General features: G+C 44.8%; 1 protein-coding gene and 1 pseudogene across 1 annotated transcript; both read left to right on the top strand.

Annotated features, from left to right (window-relative positions):
* Positions 1-1,106: 1,106 nt before the first annotated feature.
* Positions 1,107-1,248, top strand: LOC125541892 (small nucleolar RNA Z247; annotated as a pseudogene).
* Positions 1,249-7,717: 6,469 nt separating this feature from the next.
* LOC147987146 (uncharacterized) lies at positions 7,718-8,020 on the top strand. The gene has a single exon (XM_087542295.1). The coding sequence runs from the start codon at positions 7,718-7,720 to the stop codon at positions 8,018-8,020; it is 303 nt and encodes a 100-aa protein (XP_087398421.1).
* Positions 8,021-25,013: the final 16,993 nt, after the last annotated feature.

Below are 25,013 nucleotides of genomic sequence, written 5' to 3'. Positions count from 1 at the left end.
CACACGCCGGAGCGCCGCCGAGATCCCAGCGCCCGCCACCGCTTGCCGAAGCCAACCGCCGCCCGAGCACTGGCGCCACCGTGGAGCCATCAGATCGGGGAGGGAGACGTCGCGCGCCGACCACCCTCGCGGACCCCGCCGCACGCCCGAGCGCCGACGCCACCGCGGCGCCATCAGATCGGGAGGAGGAAGAGCCCGCGCCTCGCCGCCCCGCGCAGACCACGCCGCCGCCATCGCCGCAGCGCCACCAAAGGGGAGCCCCGCAGATCCGCCGGCGACACGACCTGCAGCCGAGCCGAGCGCCGCCGTGAGGGCCGGCCGTCCCGCGCCGCCCAGGAGCCTCGCGAGGAGGGAGGGAGCCCCGCCGCCGCCGGTGCACGCGCGGGCTTTGCCCGGCGGCGTCCCCTGGCGGCGGCGAGGGAGAAGGAAGGCGAAGGAAGGGAGCGGCGGCGGCGATCTAGGGTTCCACCCGGGCCGCTCGCAGGAGCGGCACGGGGGACGGGGGATGTGGTCATTCTTATCCCTGGCTATATAAACACGTACGCGTCCCTGCCCAAAGGCATACGCTTCCACGCAAACTTTCATGGTATTGAGAGCCTAATTCCTCTACCGCATCCAACCTAGTAGTCATGGCTAGCTCCAGCACCGCCGCCGCCGCCCCATACGCCCTCATCCCCATTGCTGACAAGCTTCACCGCGGCAACTATCTCGTTTGGCGCGCGCAGGCCTTAGCCACCATCCGCGGAGCCCAACTGATCGACCACCTCAACCCCGATCATCTGTTCCCGGAGGCCAAGCTTGCTGATAAGGATGGCAAGCCCACCGATGTGCCAAATCCGGCGCATCACATCGCTCTGGCGCAAGACTCCCAGGTGTTGAGTTTTATCTTCAATTCAATCTCTGCTCCTGTGATGATCCAAGTCGCCCACTGCACCAAGGCCGCCGCGGCATGGACCGCGATCAGGGAGATGTTTCTCGCCCAAGTGCAGGCCAACATCGTCAACACGCGGATCGCCCTCTCCACCACCAAAAAGGGCACCGCGACCATCGCTGAATACATCGGGCGCATGAAGGCGCTAGACGACGAGATGGCTTCAGCAGGGAAGCCGCTCGACGATGATGACATGGTCTCCTACATCCTCGCTGGACTCGACTTTGACTACATCTCGTTCGTCTCGTCCATCTGCGCTGCAAGAACCGAGCCCATCAAGGTAGCTGAACTTTATTCCCAGCTGATCGGTTTTGAAAAGCGTCTTGCCATGTTTGAAGGAGGAAACCAGTCCTCTCAGTCCTCGGCCAACGCCGTGTCCCGTGGCCATGGTGGCTATGGTCGCGGAGGCGGCCGTGGCAATGGTGGTCGTGGAAACGGAGGAGGTGGCCGCGGCAATGGAGGCCGTGGCCGCGGCAATGGAGGCCGTGGCAACGGCAATGGAGGAGGCAACGATCTTCCTGAGGTCGTCTGCCAGATCTGCAAGAAACCAAACCACACCGCCGTCGAGTGCTACCAACGCTTTGACATCTCCTTCACCAAGAACGAAAAGAGTGCAGGATCAGCCACCAACTCGTCCTATGGAGTGGACACAAACTGGTACCTTGACACGGGGGCCATAGATCACATCACCAGCGAGCTCGACAAGCTGACCGTCTGCAACAAGTACCACGGCGACGAGCAAGTCCACACCGCAAATGGAGAAGGTATGGAAATTAGTCATATTGGTCAATCCACTGTTCGAACCCCTACTCGTGATCTTCATCTCAGAAATATATTGCATGTACCCGATGCCACAAAAAATCTTATTTCAGCTCATCGTTTGTCCACTGACAACAATACCTTTCTTGAAGTTCACCCACGTTTCTTTTTCGTTAAGGAACAGGGAACGAGGAAAACCCTCCTCCACGGAAGGTGTAGACGTGGTCTCTACCCCCTATCATCGGCTCCGTTGAGTTCAAGCAAACAGGCGTTTGGTGTCAATAAAGTGTCCATGGACAGGTGGCACAGTCGGCTAGGGCATCCTTCATCCACTATCGTTCGTCATGTCCTTAGCCACAACAATATTCCTTTTTCTAGTAGTGAGTTGAATAAAGAGGGTGTTTGCGATGCTTGCCAATTGGGCAAGAGTCATCAACTCCCCTACCCAAATTCGTTCAGTATATCTAAAGCTCCTTTAGAGCAAATTTTCTTCGATGTATGGGGCCCTGCCCGTGATTCTATCAATAGAAACAACTACTATGTATCTTTTATTGACGATTATAGCAAATTCACATGGATCTATCTTCTCAAGCACATATCTGAAGTTTTTTAAGATCTTCCATGAATTTCAAGCGTTAGTTGAAAGATTGTTCAATAGAAAAATTATCACCATGCAAACAGACTGGGGAGGCGAATATGAACGCCTAAACACTTTTTTCGCCAACTAGGAATTACCCACCATATCTCCTGTCCACATGCTCATCAGCAGAATGGATCAGCCAAAAGAAAACATCGCCACATTGTAGACGTGGGACTTTCCCTTTGCCCCTCAAATTCTGGGATGAGGCATTTCTCTCTGCCACATATCTAATAAATCGCACACCCAGCAAGGTGATCAATTATGAAACTCCCCTGGGCTGTTTATTTCATGAACAGCCAAACTATCATTCGCTTAGAGTCTTTGGATGTGCTTGTTGGCCAGATCTCCGTCCATATAATTCTAGAAAATTAGAATTTAGATCCAAACAATGTGTTTTCCTCGGATACAGTAACCTTCACAAAGGCTTCAAGTGCCTTGATGTTGCTGCCGACCGAGTCTATATATCTCGTGATGTTATCTTTGATGAGATGGTTTTTCCGTTCAAAGCACTCAATCCAAATGCAGGCACCCCTCTTCGCTCTGAAGTTTTGTTGCTTCCTGAAACTACTCCCTCCGAGCCTATTGATCATGGGGAAGAACGTGTATTTAATCAACATGCTAAATTTCCTACTAATCCTGGTGAAAATCCAGCTCGCATGTATCATTTTATGTAGCCAGAACAAGATGAAAATGGCACGGAGTACGAAGCAGATCCAGGTGCTGTCAGCGCCGACCCCGAGGCTGATCCTGGCGCTGATTCTGGCGCAGGCGGCGCAGGTGCAGGCAGCCCAGGCGAATCTGCCTCGGGTCAGCGCACTCCACCCAGAGAACGACGTGTGGGTGCATCGGGCGCTGGTTCTCCAGGTGGGCCAACCGCTGGTGCGCGGGACCAGCCGACCGGCTCCTCGCGTCGCACGCCGCCTCTCGATCGCAGCCAGGTGGCCCAACCTGGCGCGGGAGCATCGGATGGCGCAGAAGCAAGACAGGATGGCGGGTCCCCTGCTGCGGGCGGCGGGATCGATATGGGATCTCGCGCCGCTGACGACAGGATCGAAGTGGGATCTCGTGCGGCTGTGTCTTCTTCTGCCGGATCCTCTGCTCTGGATCCTCATACAGCTCCTGATGTGCCAACTCGGAGAACACGATCCCAACATGGTATTGTAAAACCGCAAGTTTATACAGATGGTACGGTCAGGTATGACAAGCTTAAGGTTCGGTTTGGGGGTTTAATGACCACTGGTGAACCAAGTAGTCTACATGAAGCTTTAAATGATACTAAGTGGAAAATGGCTATGAATGAAAAATGTTATCTAGTCCCACCAACACAAAAGAAAAATGTTATTGATTGCAAGTGGGTTTACCGTATTAAGAGGAAGGCAGATGGTCAAGTTGATAGGTATAAGGCAAGGCTAGTAGCAAAGGGGTTTAAACAGAGATATGATATAGATTATGAAGATACCTTTAGTCCCGTTGTGAAAGCAGGTACTATCAGACTTGTTCTTTCTGTTGCAGTATCAAGAAACTGGAGTTTGAGGCAATTGGATGTTCAGAATGCGTTCCTCCATGGCGTTCTAGAGGAAGAGGTCTATATGAGGCAACCACCTGATTATGAGGTAAAAGGCAATGAAAATTATCTTTGCAAGCTTGATAAGGCTCTATATGGATTAAAACAAGCACCTAGGGCTTGGTACTCCAAATTAAGTGAAAAACTTCAGACACTTGGTTTCAAATCATCCAAAGGAGATACTTCCATGTTTTTTTATAGGAGAGGAAAAATCACTATTTTTATGTTGGTCTATGTTGATGATATCATTGTCGCTAGCTCACCACAAGATGCAACTGTAGCGCTGTTGGTAGATCTTAAGAAGGATTTTGCCTTGAAAGATTTAGGTGATCTACACTACTTGGGAATTGAAGTCAGAAAAGTAAAAGATGGAATACTTCTCACCCAAGAAAAATATGTTTTGGACATGCTTAAGCGTGCAGGAATGGTAAATTGCAAGATTTCAAACATGCCTCTCTCTACATCAGAAAAATTGTCAAGAGAAGAAGGAGAACCATTGGGGGCCGAAGAGTCAACCAAATATAGAAGTATGGTAGGTGCTTTGCAGTACTTAACACTAACAAGACCTGACATTTGTTTTCCTGTCAACAAGGTATGTCAGTACTTGCATTCTCCTACTTCTCAGCATATGACAGCAGTTAAGAGAATTTTGAGATATCTTAGAGATACTATGAGTATAGGTCTAAAATTTACAAAGTCATCCTCCAATATTGTTAGTGCATTTTCTGATACTGACTGGGCAGGATGCCCAGATGACAGAAGGTCAACAAGAGGTTTCTGTGTGTTTTTTGGTCCTAACTTGATTTCTTGGAGTGCATGTAAGCAAGCTACCGTCTCCAGGTCTAGTACAGAGGCTGAGTACAAATCTTTAGCTAATGCTACTGCTGAGATTATTTGGGTTCAAGCTCTGCCACATGAACTCGGAGTTATGCATTCACCTGTTGCACGCCTCTGGTGTGATAACATTGGTGCTACATATTTATCAGTAAATCCAGTATTTGATGCAAGGACAAAACACATAGAAATTGACTATCATTTTGTTCGAGAGAGAGTAGCTAGCAAACTGCTGAACATTCGTCACGTACGCGTCCCTGCCCAAAAGCATATGCTTCCACGCAAACTTTCATCTGGGTGGCCGCTGTCGGGTTGGACGCCGCAGCCATGGAGAAAAGCAGCATATGGGTGACGCCTTGAGGACTGCTCGACGGACAGGACATGGCCGATGGCCTGTGCGCCGCGACGTTGTGGAGGAGTGAGGACGGAGCCGTGCACAGATCACCGGCTACCTTGCTCGCTCCCGCGGCCCTGCCTCCCCCATCGACCTCTCTTGCATCTCGTCGGGCAGGTGGCGTAACCTCCATCCACCACCTGTGGGCGTGTGGGCCGCAACCAGCACAGCTGGCGTCGAGGAGGCGCTCCATCATATCGCAGCCAAGAAGGACCTAGACAACGTCTGCTGCTCTGGCTCCATAGATCACACCCTCGCCTCGCCTCCTCTCTCCCAAGCAGATTTATGAGGGAGTTGGAAATTAAGGCAGCTAGAGATACGGAGTTAGAATCCAACTCAGGTCCGCTTCATCTGGAGAAAAAACTGCATGCTAAAGGAGAAAAAACCTAGTATACGACAGGATTACGTGACAGCATTACATGCGAAATCAGGAAATAAAATCAGAAAATGTAAGAGTGTAAACCATATGAAAATAGGAAACGCCTCTTGCAGACTAGCTTATTAACTGGTTTGGTGCTATCTATAGCCAAAGGGTGAGCCAAGTTCACACTTGACGATGAACCTAGTATAGTTCACCATAGTATTCTACACATGTGTGTATGGACATCACACCCCGGATGTAACTACGGGGTCTGGTCCTAGCTCCACCCCATGCTATGATGTAACCATATATTTAAAGCTTTAGCAACATAAGAAAATATTTAACACCCTTAAAAAATTGGCATATACGATTTCATTCTTTTATGCCCTATCTAAAAATGAGAAAATGTGATACTACAATAGACAAAGATGGAAAGTAAAATTCTAATAGATAGATTAAAACCAGATCTAGTGATGTGGCGTCAATAGCTTTAGAGAGGGATCTCCTGACGATGGTGAATGGCTTGATCTTGAATAGCCCATTGTCATCGTCCTCCTTTGCCATCCCGATACGCCCGAGATCCAAGTTAGAGTTCTTGGAGCCAACCTCAAACTCTTCGAAGTCGACATCTTCATAATCCATCTCAAGCCCGACCCCAAGCACGTCAAGCATTGCAAAGTGCCGACCCCCGCCAGTGCCGTACCGGGCCTTCTTCTTTTCGGCCACGCCTTTAGCTTCGTCACCCTCAATGTCACCGCGGGCATGTTGAGATCTCGCCACCGCACATGGCCGCTAGCACCTCGTAGTAGTCACTAGGGGAAGGACGAGCCTCGCCAAAATTGGTAAATGGGTAGGGTTTTTAATGACACATGGGAGCGAATGTGTAGGTTGGCACATGGGGGCGAGGACAATCCCATATATACACGGTGGTCGCAAAAACGGCGACGCCTAGGCAAGGGGGCATGTGGTAGGGCCCACAAACTAGTGAGGGGCTACACGATAGGCGGAAGGAGCGAGGTGGTTCCAGAAGCAAGTGTTTCAATTCAGGGAATCTTGCCCGTTGGCCCCTTGAAAGAAGGGGTATTTCTAGTATTGCCCTTAAAAATTGAATGCATGGACCACTGACTTTCTTTCTTCGGTACCAAGCATTTTTCTTGCTCAAGATTGTGCGACACCCCTGCCTTCTAAAAAAGTAAGCACATGATATACCCTCATCAAAATGCTACCCTATGCTACCATTCGTAATCAAGATCAGACAAAAGCACTGGATGTTTAATGATTTCACCTCATGTCTCCCCAAGGAGTGGATCCACACTACCGTAGCACATATTTCTGTCACTGGTGTTCAGATTAGCGCTTCATTTCTTCCTTGCTCCTAACCTCCTCGTGGCTCGAACTCCATGATCATGGGTACCTGGATAGTCGAAGAATTATGAAGTGTTAAAGAATCTTCACGTAATAGAAAGAAATGTACCATTAAAAAATGTATGTGACACTTAGAAAATCTATTCATGATTTTAAAAAAGTGTGTTCATCATATTTTAAACCGAATAAAACCAGGAAATGTAAAAGTGTAAACCATGTGAAAATAGGAAACGCCTCTTGCAGACAAGCTTATTAACTGGTTCGGTGCTACCTATAGCCAAGGGGGAGCCAATTTCACATTTGGCGATGGACCTAATATAGTTCACCATAGTATGCTACAAATGTGTGTATGGACGTCACATCCCGGACGCAACTACAGGGTCTGGTCCTAGCTCCACCCCGGGCTACGATCTAACCATATATTTAAAGCTTTAACAACATAAAAAAATATTTAACCCCCTTAAAAATAGCCATATGCTATTTCAAAATTTTATGCCCGACCCAAAAATGAGAAAATGTGATACAACAATAGACAAGGATGGAAAGTATGATCCTTAGAGCATCTCCAACAGCCGCGGCAAAAGGCGCGCGCACGGTAAACCGAGATTTCTGCGCGCGCGGGATGTTTCGGCGCGCTCCAGCGGCGGCGGGAAAGTCGCGCGCACGGGAACAATTCGCGCGCGCGCGGGAAAAGGCGGCAAGTCGCGTGCTTTTTTTGGCGCACCGCTTCCGGCGCGCCTATAAAATGCGGCGCTCGCCACGCGCCTATTCCACACGCTTCTCTTACTCTTCCGCTGCCACGCGCGCCTCCACCGCTTCCTCGGTTGCTTCCGCTGCCACGCGCGCCACCGCTCCAGCGCCCCGCCACCATGCCGCCGCGCCGCCGAGGAGCGTCGGGCTACCGCGGTGTCCGCCAGCGCCCCAACGGCGGGTTCTACTCCGAGATATGGTCCGGCGAACTCCGGCTCGGCCTCGGCACCTTCGAGACGGTGCACGAGCGGTTGGACAGGCGTCGGCGGAAGGCCCTGGCGCTATTCCAGTGCGAAGTCGTTGAGAATGGTGGTGACACGATCTTTGCGTCTGATGATGATCGTTGGGAAGACATGTGGCTCGATACCTCGGATCAGACCAGCGAGGATGGCGACGATGACGACGACGACGACTGGGAGTAGGCTGTAGTTGCACTATATAGTAGTTTTTATCTATGTCCTTGCACTATCTAAAATAGTTTTTATTTATCTATGCTATGGAACTATGTAAAATATCTATGTATCATTTTTTCTACCTATGAATTTTATTAAAAAAAATGTACGCACTGTTTAGCCACTAGTGCAGAACCGGGCAATAGCACTGGTTCGTAAGACCCTTTAGTGCCGGTTTAGGAACCGGCACTAACGTTTCGGCACTAAAGGCCCCCCCTTTAGTACCGGTTCAGCACGAACCGGTGCTAAAGGGGATCCACGTGGCAAGAACCAGCTCCGGGGGCCGGGAGCCCTTTAGTACCGGTTGGTAACACCAACCGGTACTAAATGGTTGTGGGTTTTTGTTTTATTTTGTATTTTTCAATTAAATTTGTGTTATCAATTTAATTTAGGATTGTTTTACGTTATAATGAGTTGTAGTTGTCATCATCATCATCATCATCGCATATTAATAAATAAATAAACTCTAGCTAGCTAAAAATCATCATAGTCGTCTAATTACCACTATTTAATCATCATAGTCATTACCGCTAGCTATCTAATCATCATCAACGCTGGCTAGCTTAAAGAGGAAACATTCACTTTGTAACAAAAGCAAAGATATCATCAAGTTCAACATAATCATCACCAACATCGAAGTTCAGGACACGGACATGAGACAAGTACTAATTAAGAGCATGAACTAGTAGCTACTGATCCTGCTGCTCCCTCTCAGGTAGAATAACATAGAACATGTATAGCTCTCCTGATTCATCATACTGGAGCATGCAGATGAATTTGTCTCCTAATCTTGGGTTGCGCTTCTCCTTACTGCTCCCTAGTACTTCTCTGCGATCGTTAACAATTTTGCTCCAATCTTTCACTATTAAGCATTCTTCGCTTTCAGAAATCCTGAATGCACTCATGTGCAATGTAAGAAATCTTGGTCGTAAGCTAACCATTGGCATGCGACCTTTTGTCTCGATCCACTGAGGCACAACTGTCATCGGAAGTCCCTGTTGAAGAACATCGTATAGTAATTAATATACTAATCAATGAAAGTTTAGCTTCAAAAATAATGTATGCAAAAGATGCACTAATTAAGGACAAATATTTAAAATCTTACCATCTTTCGATTATAGATGTGACCGTAGTTCAATACGATCACCATTGGTCGGAAGTTTTGAGTACTAACATTTCTAAGTTCAGGAAAAAATTTTGTCTTGACAGTATTAAGATCCTCAAGCCATGAAACATAATGACTTATCTCCTCGTAGTTTAGTTGAGCCCCGGGGCAGTAGTAAGTCCTGTCTACCAAGCGCCGGACATGTTTGCTTGAACCGAAATAAGCTGACAATACAAATTAGTTGTCAACTATTTTTGAATAAACTGTATGAAAGACATAAACATATGCATGCATGGTTGAGAAAAACTCACCAAATGGTAGAACTGGAGGCGTTTGCACATCGACCCAGATGTCTATATTACCTTCAATATCATCTTCCGGACGAATATCAAAGGTGATAACCATATCAGGCTCAAATGCATAAGCCTTGCATAGTGCTTGCCAAGTTTTGCATTCAAAATGGGTGTATGTGTCTCCATTATATAATTTGACGTTGAAAGTATACCCATGCTCCGTCTTCAAGTAAACTCTCTTTACCTCCATATCATCTGTAGCACTAAAACCTATCTTATCCAAGACAAAAATTCTTGCATGGCAGGGGATGCGCTAGTAGAATAGTGAAAATTTAAAATTATAAGTTGAAGCAAATGAAGCATAAGTTTTGCATTCAAATAATAATTGACAAAGTGACTTACTGTATCAACTTCGAATGTCTCATCCAGCTTGATGCTGAAGCGCCTACCATCAACAAGGAAATTTTGGTCACACAGGCCGCGCTGGTCTTCACAGTGTTCGCACATAATGAAATCTTTTTCGTCGTCAGATGACATTTCCTATGTTCATATAGGTGAAACATTAAACACCTATATCTAGCCAAATATATATTCATCTAACATTTGACATTAATATATCTAACTATATTCATCTCTAACAATTGGCATTACTATATATTTAACTTTTCTATCAAATTCATCTAACATTCGACATTAATGTAACATTTATATAAACTAAAAATATATAAAAAATTAAATAAACAGAAAAACTCATTAACAAATAATATTTTAATTAGATCATCAAATCTCAGATACCTAAATTTTCTTACTAAAAATAAATTAGTTATATTAATTATTCAACTAGTTCAAATCTCATATACCTAAATAAACTAGTTCGACAATTTTCTTACTAAAAATAAACTAGTTATATTAATTATTCAACTAGTTCAAATCTCATATACCTAATTAATATCTAGCTATATTCATCTCTAATAATTGACATTAATATATATTTAACTTTTCTATCTAATTCATCTAACATTCGACATTAATCTAATATTCGATCATCTAATTAACTTTTCTAAAAAACAGAAAATGTGTGTGTGTATGTGTGTGTGTGTATATGTAAAAAAATGTGTGTGTGTGTATGTGTGTGTATGTATGTGTGTATATGTGTGTGTGCATACTGTAGTGCCGCCCCGTATGCCGCCGCCCCGTACGTACGAGCGGGGACGCCGGCGTACGGGGCGGGGGCGGCGGCGTACGTACGGGCCGGTGCGCGCGGCGCGGGTGCGAGAGAGACGTACGGCCGCGGCGATGACGACGGACGGCGGCGGCGATCAGGGCGGCAGCGCGAGACGACGACGACGACGGGCGGCGGCGGGGACAGCGACGATGACGACGGACGACGGGCGACGGGCGGCGACGACGGGATCGAGCGGCGCGCGCGGCGATGTCTCGCGAGAGGTTGGAAACGAAGTGGGGAGATGAAACTGAAATTTTCGTAAGTGCTATATATATAGGATGGGCCTTTAGTACCGGTTTGTGGCTCCAACCGATACTAAAGGCCTATTTTCGCTAGGCCAAGCGGCGGAAAACGAAGGCTTTTAGTACCGGTTGGAGCCACCAACCGGTACTAAAGTGGGGGCCTTTAGTACCGGTTGGAGCCACCAACCGGTACTAAAGGCCTTGCGCTGCCACCCCAAAGTTTTTTATTTTCTGCATTATTTATTTTCTTCTATTTATTTTCTTCTAGAAATTGAATGTTGCATACTGAACAATTAGGTAAATGACCGAAAAACAATAAATGATGTCAGAACATGTTGGAAATTGATGACATCGCTTTAAATGCTGGATACTGAACACAAAAGAAGTCCGGAGTTCAAATAAGTTTAAAAAACATTGAAGTGGCCATGTAACAGATGAAGTGCGTCCAGTTTTTGCCGTGACCCTCTCTACTCTTTCGCGCATGCTATGCGGGTGATATGATGATACCATGCCAAGTTTCAACATTTTCAGGATTCATTTTGTAGTGATTTTCAATTTCACGGTCATTTAGCTCTCTAAACAATTAGGTAAATGACCGAAAAACAACAAATGATGTCAGAACATGTTGGAAATTGATGACGTCGCTTTAAATGCTGCATACTGAACACAAAAGAAGTCCGGAGTTCAAATAAGTTTAAAAAACATTGAAGTGGCCATGTAACAGATGAGTAGTTCTCGTCCGAAACCCTGATACTCGGAAAGAGTATGTCCAGTTTCGATCCAACGACTCACATAAGCTAGGAAGAAACACACCCTTGATCCAACGACTCGCAAGAGCTAGAAAGAAACACACGATCCGTGTGATTCTTCGTGATTGGTGGGATGCACATTAGTACCCACTCTGGGCTTTGGTGAAAGTTGTAGAGGGGCTAGGGTTTCGCCATAGAGGGGCTCCGGAGCATCGGGATGGCACGAAAAGCTAGGAGTTGGCATACCATGTGTTTAAAAGTGCTCTTAGGGTGGTACATGCCAAATATTCACTCACTCCTTGTGTAGGGTCTTCACCGGCATCGATTCCTCACTCCGGACTCCGAAACCCTGATACTCGGAAAGAGTTTGTCCAGTTTGTACACGAAGTGCGTCCAGTTTTTGCCGTGACCCTCTCTACTCTTTCACGCATGCTATGCGGGTGATATGATGATACCATGCCAAGTTTCAACATTTTCAGGATTCATTTTGTAGTGATTTTCAATTTCACGGTCATTTAGCTCTCTAAACAATTTGGTAAATGACCGAAAAACAACAAATGATGTCAGAACATGTTGGAAATTGATGACGTCGCTTTAAATGCTGCATACTGAACACAAAAGAAGTCCGGAGTTTAAATAAGTTATTAAAAATAAAAAAGAGGTGCAATGCTGGTTAATTTGCTTCAAGCCATTCGGAATAGTGTAGACTGCACTGCACATAGCTCAGTGCAATCTATGCTATTCCGCAAGGCTTGAAGCTAATCAACATGTAGGTGAACATTGCAACTCTTCGTCATTGTTTGTGCACTCACGGCTTATAAACCGCTCATACTGCCTTTCTCTTGGCGAGGTGGGACTAAAAACAGCTTGCCATAACCTCATTAGTACCGGTTCGTGGTACGAACCGGCACTAAATGGTGATGGTGGGGCCATAGCCTGACCGCAGGCTGACACAGCCTCTTTAGTACCGGTTCGTGGCATGAACCGGTACTAAAGGTTCGCCACGAACCGGTACTATTGATCGCCGCCACGAACCGGCACTAATGTACACATTAGTGCCGGTTCTAATTCAAACCGGCACTAATGTGCTTCACGTTTGACCCTTTTTCTACTAGTGAGCACGCGCTGCATTTTAGCGCGGCGACTGTTGGAGATGCTCTTATAGACGGATTAAAACCAGATCTAGGGATGTGGCATTGACACCTTTCAAGAGCGACCTCTTGACAATGGTGAATGGCTTGATCTTGACGAGCTCGTCGTCATCGTCCTTCTTTCCCATCCCGCCACGCCCGAGATCCAAGTTAGAGTCCCTAGAGGTGTCGATACCTGTGGAGAAGGACCTCTAGATGGTGGAGAATGGCTTGATCTCGACGCCCGAAATCGAAGTCAGAATCCCTGGAGCCAACCTGAAACTCTTCAAAGTCCACATCTTCGTACTCCATCTCAAGTCCGACCCCAAGCCTGTCAAGCCTTGCAAAGCGCCGACCCCCGCAAGCGCTTCGCCAGGCCTTCTTCTTCTCGCCCACAGCTTTAGCTTTTTCAGCCTCCGTGTCACCGCGGGCATGTTGAGATCCCGCTACTGCACATGGCCTCTAGTACCTCGTTGTAGTCACTAGGGGAAGGAGCCTCACCTAAATTGGTAAATGGGTAGAGTTTTTAATGACACATGGAACCGAATGTGTAGGTTGGCACATGGGGGCGAGGACAGTCCCATATATACAAAATGGTCGCAAAAACGGAGACCCCTAGATAAGGGGGCGTGTGATAGGGCCCACACACCAGTGAGTGGCTACACGACATGCGGAAGGAATGAGGTGGTTCTAGAAGCAAGTGTTTCAATTAAGTGAATCTTGCATGTTGGCCCCTTGAAAGAAGGGGTATTTGTAGTATTGCCCTTGAAATGGAATGCATGGACCATAGACTTTCTTTCTTTGGTACCAAGCACTTTTTTATAGTGTGCTCATGATCTAACCATGTATATAGAGATTCTTAACACTTTTATATAATAACATGGCAACATTACTTCATGACTTTGTGTCTTACTTGGCACCGAGAAGAAATAATCTGAGAGTGGTTTTGTTTCTTTTGAGATGATGGGACTGGCCCATGCATGAATGAAGCAGTAGCTCTGGGGCAAACCATAGAATTTGCATAAAAAATCTACACATGAGTTTTTTGTACTCAAATAGCATAAAAATTGTGTAAACCATATATAGATAATTTGAAAAATATCCAAGAACATTCAACATATTATGTCATTACAACCTTGTGTCCTACCTAAGAATGGAAAAATGTAACTTCAGAGTGGTCTTTCGGGTTAGGTTGATGCATAACCTATATAGTTATCTACGGATCAATACATAAATTTGTGTCACCGTTGTACCTAGAGAGAGAAAAGGAGTGTATGCGTGAAATCGGAAAACATACAAGCGTAAACCGAATGAAACCAGGAAGTATAAGAGTGTACACCATGTGAAAATAAGAAACGCCTCTTGCAGACAAGCTTATTATCTCGTTTGGTGCTACCTATAGCCAAGGGGTGCCAGACGCACACTCGGCGATGGACCTAGTATAGTTCACAATAGTATGCTAGACATGTGTGTAGGGATGTCACACCCGGAACGCAACCAGGGGGTCTCGTCCTAGCTCCACCCCGGGTTATGATCTAACCATATATTTAAAGCTTTAACAACATAAGAAAATAGTAAACGCCCTTAAAAATAGCCATATAAGATTTCATACTTTTATGCCCTACCTAAAAAATGGGAAAATGTGATACTACAATAGACAAGTACGGAAAGCATAATCCTAATGGACAGATTAAAACCAGGATCTAGTGATGTGGTGTTGATACCTTTAGAGAGGGACCCCTTGACGATGGCGAATGGCTTAATCTTGATGAGCTCATCGACATCGTCTACTTTGCCATCCCGACACACCCGAAAGTGCCTGGAGCCAACCTCAAACTCTTCAAAGTCCGCATCTTCATACTCCATCTCAAGCCTGACCCGAAGCATGACAAGCCTTGCAAAGCGCCGACCCCCACCAGCGCCTCGCCGAGCCTTCTTCTTCTCGGCCATAGCTTTAGCTTCGTCACCCTCCGTGTCACCGCCATGTTGAGATCCCGTCACAACACATGGCTGCTAGTACCTCCTCGTAGTTTGGCACATGGGGGAACGAGCCTCAGCTAAATAGGTAAATGGGAAGAGTTTTTAAAGACACATGGGAGCGAATGTGTAGGTTGGCACATGGGGGCGAGGATAGTCTCATATATACATGGTGGTCGCAAAAACGGCAACCCCTAGGCAAGGGGGTTTGTCGTAGGGCCCACACACTAGTGAGGGGCTATGCGTGAGGCGGAAGGAACGAGGTTGTTCCAGAAGCAAGTGTTTCAATTCAAGGAATCTTGCGCATTGGCCACTTGAAAGAAGGGTATTTCTAGTATTGCCCTTGAAATTGAATGCATGGACCATTGACTTTCTTTCTTTGGTACGAAGCATTTTTCTTGCTCAAGATTGTATGACACCCGTGCCCTGGAAAAAAGTAAACGCATGACATACACTCGTCAAAATGCTACCCTATGCTACCATTCGTAATCAAAGCACTGGATGTTTAATCAATACACCTTATGTCTCCCCAAGGATTGGATTCACACTACCATACTAGATTTTTCTGTCACTGGTGTTCAGATTAGCGCTTTATTTCCTCCTTGCTCCTAACCTCCTCGTGGCTCGAATTCCATGATCATCGGTACCTGCATGTTCGAAGAATTATTAAGTGTTAAAAAATCTTCACGTAATTGAAAACAAATTGTACCATTCAAAAAATGTATATGACACGTAGAAAATATATTCATGATTTTAGTAAAGTGTGTTCAGGAAATTTTAATCTGAATAAAACCAGGAAATGTAAGAATGTAAACCATGTGAAAATAGGAAACACCTCTTGTAGACAAGCTTATTAACTAGTTTGGTGCTACCAATAGCCAAGGGGGGAGTCAGGTTCACACTTGGCGAAGGATCTAGTATAGTTCACCATAGTATGCTACACATGTGTGTATGGACGCCACACATAGGACGCAACTAGGGGGTCTGGTCCTAGCTCCAGGCCATGCTATGATGTAACCATATATTTAAAGATTTAACAACATAAGAAAATATTTAACACCCTAAAAAAAATAGCCATATACGATTTCATACTTTTATGCCCTACCTAAAAATGAGAAAATGTGAAATTACAATAGACAAGGATGGAAAGTAAAATCCTAGTAGACAGATTAAAACCAGATCTAGTGATGTGGCATCAATAGCTTTAGAGAGGGACCTCCTGGCGATGGTGAATGGCTTGATCTTGAATAGCCCATCGTCATCGTCCTCCTTTGTCATCCCGATACGCCCGAGATCCAAGTTAGAGTCCCTGGAGCCAACCTCAAACTCTTCGAAGTCCACTTCTTCATACTCCATCTCAAGCCCGACCCTAAGCACGTCAAGCCTTGTAAAGCGCCGACCCCCGCCAGCGCCTCGATGGGCCTTCTTCTTCTCGGCCACGGCTTTAGATCCGTCACCCTCCGTGTCACCGCGTGCATGTTGATCCCGCCACTGCACATGGCCGCTAGTACCTTGTTGTAGTCACTAGGGGGAAGGAGCCTCGCCTAAATTGGTAAATAGGTAGAGTTTTTAATGACACGTGGGAGCTAATGTGTAGGTTGGCACATGGGGGCGAGGACAATCCCATACATACAATGTGGTTGCAAAAACGGCGACCCCTTGGCAAGGGGGCGTGTGGTAGGGCCCACACACTAGTGAGGGGCTATGCGATTGGTGGAAGGAACGAGGTGGTTCCAGAAGCAAGTGTTTCAAGTCAGGGAATCTTCCGCATTGGCCCTTGAAAGAAGGGGTATTTCTAGTATTGCCCTTCAAATTGAATGCATCAACCACTGAATTTCTTTCTTTGGTACCAAGCATTTTTCTTGCTCAAGACTGTGCGACACCCCTGCCCTGGAAAAAAGTAAGCACATGATATACACTCGTCAAAAAGCTACCCTATGCTAGCATTCGTAATCAACATAAATCAGACAAAAGCACCGGATGTTTCATGAATTCACCTCATGTCTCCCCAAGGGTTGGATTCACACTACCGTACCACATCTTTCCGTCACTGGTGTTCACTTTAGCGCTTTATTTCTTCCTTGCTCCTAGCCTCCTCGTGGCTTGAACTCCATGATCATGGGTACCTGCATGGTCGAAGAATTATTAAAGTGTTAAAGAATCTTCGCATAATTGATTAAAAAATTATACCATTCAAAAAAATGTATGTGAAACTTTGAAAATATATTCACGATTTTAAAAAGGTGTGTTCATGACATTTTAAACCAAATAAAACCAGGAAATGTAAGAGTGTAAACCATGTGAAAATAGGAATGCCTCTTGCAGACAAGCTTATTAACTAGTTTGGTGCTATCTATAGCCAAGGGGGAGCCAGGTTCACATTTGGCGATGGACCTAGTATAGTTCACCATAGTATGCTACACATGTGTGTATGGACGTCACACCCCGGACGCAACTACGGGGTCTGGTCCTAGCTCCACCCCGGGATATGATCGAACCATATATTTAAAGCTTTAACAACATAAGAAAATATTTAACCCCCTTAAAAATTAGCCATATGCGATTTCAAACTTCTATGCCCTACCCAAAAATGAGAAAATGTGATACAACAATAGACAAGGATGGAAAGTATAATCCTAATCGACGGATTAAAACCAGATCTAGTGATGTGGCATTGATACCTTTGGAGAGCGACCTCTTGAACAATGGCGAATGGCTTGATCTTGACGAGCTCGTTGTCATCGTCCTTCTTTCCCATCCCACCACGCCCGCGATCCAAGTCGGTATACCTAGAGGTGTAGATACCTTTGGAGAGGAACCTCTAGACGGCGGCGAATGGTTTGATCTCGACACCCGAAATCTAAGTTAGAATCCCTGGAGCCAACATGAAACTCTTCAAAGTCCACATCTTCGTACTCCATCTCATCCAACCCCAAGCCTGTCAAGCCTTGCAAAGCGCCGACCCCCGCAACCGCCTCGCCGGGCCTTCTTCTTCTCGCCCACAGCTTTAGCTTCGTCACCCTCTGTGTCACTGCGGGCATGTCGAGATCCCGCCACCGCACATGGCCACTAGTACCTCGTTGTAGTCACTAGGGGGAAGGAGCCTCACCTAAATTGGTAAAATGGTAGAGTTTTTAATGAAACATGGGAGCGAATGTGTAGGTTGGCACATGGGAGTGAGGACAGTCCCATATATACACAATGGTCACAAAAACGGTGACCCCTAGAAAAGGGGCGTGTGATAGGGCGTAAACACTAGTGACGGGCTACACGACAGGCAGAAGGAACGAGGTGGTTCCAGAAGAAAGCGTTTCAATTAAGGGGATCTTGCGTGTTGGCCCCTTGAAAGAAGGGGTATTTCTAGTATTGCCGTTGAAATGGAATGCATGGACCATTGACTTTCTTTCTTTAGTACCAAGCACTTATTTTATAGTGTGGTCATGACCTAACCATGTATATGGAGATTCTTAACACTTTTATATAATAACATGGCAACATTGCTTCATGACTTTGTGTCTTACTTGACTACGAGAAGAAATAATTTGAGAGTGGTTTTGCTTCTTTTGAGATGATGGGACTGGCCCATGCATGAACGAAGCAGTAGCTCTCGGCCAAACCACATAATTTGCATACAAAATCTACACATGAGTTTTTTGTACTCAAATAGCATAAAAAATTGTGTAAACCATATATATATATATATATATATATATAATTTTAAAAATATCCAGAAACATTCAACATATTACATCATTACAACCTTGTGTCCTACCTAACAATGGCAAAATGTAACTTCAGAGTGGTCTTTCGGGGTAGGTTGATGGATAACCTATATAGTTTTCTGCGGATCAACTCATAAATTTGTGTCACCATTGTACTTAGAGAGAGAAAAGGAGTATATGCGTGAAATCGGAAAACATACAAGCATAAACCGAATGAAACCAGGAAATGTAAGAGTGTACACCATGTGAAAATACGAAACGCCTCTTGCAGACAAGCTTATTATCTGGTTTGGTGCTACCTATAGCCAAGGGGTGCCAGATTCACAATTGGTGACGGACCTAGTATAGCTCACAATAGTATGCTAGACATGTGTGTATGGACGTCACACCCCGAATGCAACCATGGGGTATGGTCCTAGATCCACGCTGATCTAACCATATATTGAAAGCTTTAACAACATAAGAAAATATTTAACACTCTTAAAAAGTAGCCATATAAGACTTCATACTTTTATGCCCTACCTAAAAATGAGAAAATGTGATACTACAATAGAAAAGGATGGAAAGCATAATCCTAATAGACAGATTAAAACCAGGATCTAGTGATGTGGCGTTGATACCTTTAGAGAGGGACCTCTTGACAATGGCGAATGACTTGATCTTGATGAGCTCATTGACATCGTCCTCCTTTGCCATCCCGACACACCCGAGATCTAAGTTAGAGTCCTTGGAGCCAACCTCAAACTCTTCGAAGTCCACATCTTCATACTCCATCTCAAGCCTGACCCCAAGCACGTCAAGCCTTGCAAAGCACCGACCCCCGCCAGCGCCTCGCCGAGCCTTCTTCTTCTCGACCACATCTTTTTCTTGGCCACCCTCCGTGTCACCGCGCGCACGTTGAGATCCCGCCACCGCACATGGTCGCTAGTACCTCATTGTAGTCCCTAGGGGGAAGGAGGATCGCCTAAATAGGTAAATGGGAAGAGTTATTAAAGACACATTGGGATGAATGTGTAAGTTGGCACATGGGGGCGAGGACAGTCCCATATATACACGGTGGTCGCAAAAAGGGAGAACCCTAGGCAAGGGGGCGTGTGGTAGGGCCCACACACTAGTGAGGGGCTACGCGTCAGGCGAAAGGAACTAGGTGGTTCCAGAAGCAAGTGTTTCAATTAAGGGAATCTTGCATGTTGGCCCCTTGAAAGAAGGGTATTTCTAGTATTGCCCTTGAAATTGAATGCATGGACCGTTGACTTTCTCTCTTTGGTACCAAGCATTTTTCTTGGTCAAGATTGCATGACACGCCTACCCTGGAAAAAAGTAAGCACATGATATACACTCATCAAAATGCTACCCTATGCTACCATTCGTAATCAAAGCACTGTATGTTTAATGAATACACCTCATGTCACCCCAAGGATTGGATTCACACTATCGTACTACATCTTTCTGTCACTTGTGTTCAGATTAGCGCTTCATTTCCTCCATCCTAACCTCCTCGTGGCTTGAACTCCATGATCATGGGTACCTGCATGTTCGAAGAATTATTAAGTGTTAAAAACATTTCATGTAATTGAAATTTTTTTGTACCATTCAAGAAAAATGTACATGACACTTAAAAAAAATATGCATGATTTTTAAAAAGTGTGTTCATGACATTTAAAAATAATTCATACCATGTAAAAAAATTGTTTGAACAAGTATTTGAATGTTTTAAACACATATTTAAAACATGTTCAAAAGCTTGTGTTTTTAAATGTGCAATATGTATTTGAAAAAAAATCGACGTGTACATGAAAATATTTTATGTGTGTTGAAAAAGGAGAGAAAAGATAAAAAGAAAAAAACTGATGAAAAATTGTTGAAAGGAACACATAAACCATCACTGAAACAAACGGGGAAAAAACCATGCAGAAACTGATCAAAACCCACCATAAAAACTAAACAGCAGAAGCGAACCAAGCGAAAAAATGGTCAAAACCACCACAAAAACAAACTTTCATGCAAAAAAAAAAACAATCAATAACTTCCGTGGAAACCTTTCCCCTAGAAAAGCTTACACACCAAAAACCTAGAGGCAAGATCTATGGGTGATGCATAGCTCTCACTGCGTTTTGGATAGAAGAAGAGAAGCGAGTGCTCACTTCAGTTAGCTGGCCCATTTAGCACTGTGGGTAGTATTTGATTATGGTTTTGCGAGCCTTCTATAATCCGTCTATGGTTTATTACGGTTTTGGGCCTTTCCGTTTTCATTTTTCCTGTTTTCTTCTTTACCGAATTTTTATTTTCCATTATGGGGAATCTTGTGCCCTGGCTCCTCGAGAGAAGTGGTATTTATAATATTACCTCTGCGAAATGAATGGATGGATGTGGTACATTTGTCTTTCTTTCTTTGGAGGCAAGACAACTTTTATTAGCTCAAGATCGTACTACACACTTATAGTACGAGTGTACTACTACTAATGCACACCCTCCATTCGGGTTTACTGGATAGGTTCATCCAACCAAATGTTTAACTAATATCTTCTCATAAATGATTCTGTGTAACTCTAAGATTCCTGCGAGTAAGCCATACTAGCTACTTACTTCATTGTTCTCAAAGAAAAAAGAAAGTTACTCCGTTGAGTTACTAGCATGTACTTTATGTGCAATCATTAGCATTATTATATAGTATTTATATGTATTACTCCCTCTGTCACACAATATAAGATCGTTTTTCAAGCTAACATAGCTCAAAAAACGATCTTATATTGTGGGATGGAGGGAGTATAAGTTAGCAATCCAACTTTTTCATCGCATTCTTGATCTAACCATGTATATGGACATCTAACATTTCTTTTTAAACTAAGATGGCGCTGACCTTATATTCATTTAATATTCAACCAATATCCCCTTATAAGTGACTTTGTAACTCTATGATACTTGTAAATAATACATATATACTTACTCCATTGAGTTACCATTGTGTATGTGCAATCATTAGCATTATTGTATGATTAGTTCATGAATTATAAATGAGCATTGATTTTTTTATAATGTGTTCATCATCTAACCATGTATATTGAGATTTTTTAACATTTTTATAAAATAACACGGCTACAATGCTTCATGACTTTGTGCCTTACTTGGCACCGAGAAGAAATTATTTGAGAATGGCTTTGTTTTTTTAGATGATGAGACTGGCCCATGTATGAACGAAGCAGCAGCTCTGGGCCAAACAAGAGAATTTGCATACAAAATCTACAACTGAAATTTTTATACTCAAATAGCATAAACATTGTGTCAACCATATATAGAAAATTTTAAAAATATCCAAGCACATTCAACATAATACGTCATTACAACCTTGTGTCCTACCTTAAAATGGCAAAATGTAACTTCAGAGTAGTCTTTCGGGGTATGTTGATGCATAAATTTGTATCGCCGATGTACCTAGAGAGAGAAAAGGAGTGTACGCGTGAAATCAGAAAACATACAAGCGTAAACCGAATGAAACCAAGAAATGTAAGAGTGTAAACCATGTGAAAATAGGAAAGTCTCTTGCAGACAAGCTTATTTTCTGGTTTGATGCTACCTGTAGCCAAGGGGGAGTGAGGTTCACAATCGGTGATGGACCTACTATAGTTCACCATTGTATGCCACACATGTGTGCATGGACGTCACAACCCGGACACAACCAGGGGGTCTGGTCCTAGCTCCACCTCGGGCTGTGATCTAACATTATATTTAAAGCTTTAACAACAAGAAAATATTTAGCCCTCTTAAAATATAACCATATGCGATTTCAAGCTTTTATGTCCTACCTAAAAATGAGAAAATGTGATACTACAATAGACAAGGATGGAAAGTATAATCCTAATAGACGGATTAAAACCAGATCTAGTGATGTGGTGTCGATACCTTTGGTGGGGGACCTCTTGACAGTGGTGAATAGCATGATCTTGGCAACCTCGTCGTCATCATCCTCCTTTGCCATCCGCCACGCCCGAGATCCAGGTCGGAGTCCCTGGAGCAAACCTCAAACTCTTCAAAGTCCACATCTTCGTGCTCCATCTCAAGCCCGACCCCAAGCACGTCAAGCCTTGCAAAGCGCTAAGCTCCGCCACCGCCTTGCCGGGCTTCTTCTTATCAGCCACAACTTTAGCTTTGTCACCCTCCGTGTCACCGCGGGCATGTTGAAATCCGTGAGGATCCCGCCACCGCACATGGTCGCTAGTACCTCATTATAGTCACTAGGGTCAAGGAGCCTTGCCTAAATTGGTAAATGGGTAGAGTTTTTAATGAACATGCGAGCGAATGTGTAGGTTGGCAAATGGGGGGCAAGGACAGTCCTCTCTATATATATACACAGTGGTCGCTAAAACAGCGACCCCTTGGCAAGGGAGCGTGTGGTAGAGGCCACAAATTAGTGAGGGACCACGTGACAGGCAGAAGGCACGAGGTGATTCCAGAAGCATGCATTTCAATTCAAGGAATCTTGCACGTTGGCCCCTTGAAAGAAGGGGTATTTCTAGTATTGCCCTTGAAATCGAATGGATGGACCACTGACTTTCTTCCTTTGGTACCAAGAATTTTTCTTGCTCAATATTGTGGGACACCCCTACCATGGAAAAAAGTAAGCACATGATATACAATCGTCAAAATGCTACCCTATGCTACCACTCGTAATCAACACAAATCAGACAAAAGCACTGGATGTTTAATGAATTCACCTCATGTCTCCCCAAGGATTGGATTCAAACTACTGTACTTAATCTTTCTATCAGTGGTGTTCAAATTAGCGTTTCATTTCTTCCTTGCTCCTAACCTCCTCGTGGCTCGAACTCCATGATCATGGGTACCTGCATGGTTGAAGAATTATTCAGTGTTAAAAAATCTTCATGTAATTAAAAAAATATTTGTACCATTAAAAAAATGTATGCGACACTTAGAATATATATACATGATTTTCAAAAAGTGTGTTCTTGACATTTTAACCGAATAAAACCAAGAAATGTAAGAGTTTAGACCATATGAAAATAGGAAACGCCTCTTGCAGACAAGCTTATTAATTGGTTTGGTGCTACCTATAGCCAAGGGGGAGCCAGGTTCACATTTGGCGATGGACCTAGTATAGTTCACCATAGTATGCTACACATGTGTGTATGGACGTCACATCCCGGACGCAACTACAGGGTCTGGTCCAAGCTCCACCCCGGGCTATGATCTAACCATATATATAAATATTTAACAACATAAGAAAATATTTAACCCCTTAAAAATAGCCACATGAGATTTCAAACTTTTATGCCCTACCCAAAATGAGAAAATGTGATACAACAATAGACGAAGATAAAGTATAATCCTAATAGACGGATTAAAATAAGATCTAGTGATGTGGCATTGATACCTTTGGAGAGCGACCTCTTGACATTGGCGAATGGCTTGATCTTGATGACCTCATCGTCATCGTCCTCCTTTCCCATCCTGCCACACCCGAGATCCAAGTCAGATTCCCTAGAGGTGTCGATACCTTTGGATAGGGACGTCTAGATGGTGGCGAATGGCTTGATCTCGACGCCCGTAATCTAAGTCAGAATCCCTGGAGCCATCCTGAAACTCTTCAAAGTGTCAGGACCCCGATTCCAAGTCACATCGATCTAGCCAGTAACACCTCATATCACATTGTGGCCTCACGCACGGTATCCCCACGGGTGTCGCCTTACCATGGCCCGGGACCGTTTACGCCTTTTGGCTCACGTATATGATAGTGTCGTTAGCATCCATATGACAGATAACCCGGGCCGACATGTCTAGTCATGAACCCAAAGCGGCACAGACCTATGGGGACAGGCATACATGAATCACATCGAGCATGTCGGTCATCAGCGAGTGAATCCGGGCTGTAGCACTGGGCTAACAGGACTCCGGGGAACCCGGACTGTAGCAGGCTAGGCAGGACTCCGGAAGTCACCGCGTGACATTTCCCCGAAGGGACAGACATAGGAACGAAGTGAAACACATGCTAGCCAGTCAAGTGTCCTGAGCAGTAGTGCTGGGCTAGCAGGACTCCGGTGAACCGGGTTGTAGCGGACTACTATGGCTCGAGGAGCACTAGACTACATTTCCCCATAAGAGAGGCTGCCAAGGATAAACAACTAGATTGTCGGATCCCACACATACCAAGCATTTCAATCATACACACAATATGCTCGATATGTGCAAATACAACATGGCATCACAACAAAACTCTACAACTCAAGTACTTTATTTAAAGGCTCCGGAGAGCCATACATAACATGTTCATACAGGTAGGGGTCACATGACCCGACACTCAAGTCATACAAGCATACAAGCACATGCAGAAGCAAATAGTCTGAGTACAGACACTAGAAAGAAAGAAGGCTTCTCGAAGCCTGTCTATCTACATAGGGCCCTCCATGGCTAGGATCACCACCTGGGTGGAAAGTTACTCATCGACGTCAAGGTCTACATAAAACCCATCGGAGGGGGCGGTGTTGTCGTCTGAAAACAGTAATTA

Source organism: Triticum urartu, chromosome 2A (genome assembly GCF_056163025.1).
Source record: "Triticum urartu cultivar PI428250 chromosome 2A, HENAU_Tu73, whole genome shotgun sequence".
Classification (NCBI taxonomy): Eukaryota; Viridiplantae; Streptophyta; class Magnoliopsida; order Poales; family Poaceae; genus Triticum; species Triticum urartu.
Note: the sequence above shows the minus strand (reverse complement) of the source record. Positions and strands in the feature narration are given on the sequence as shown.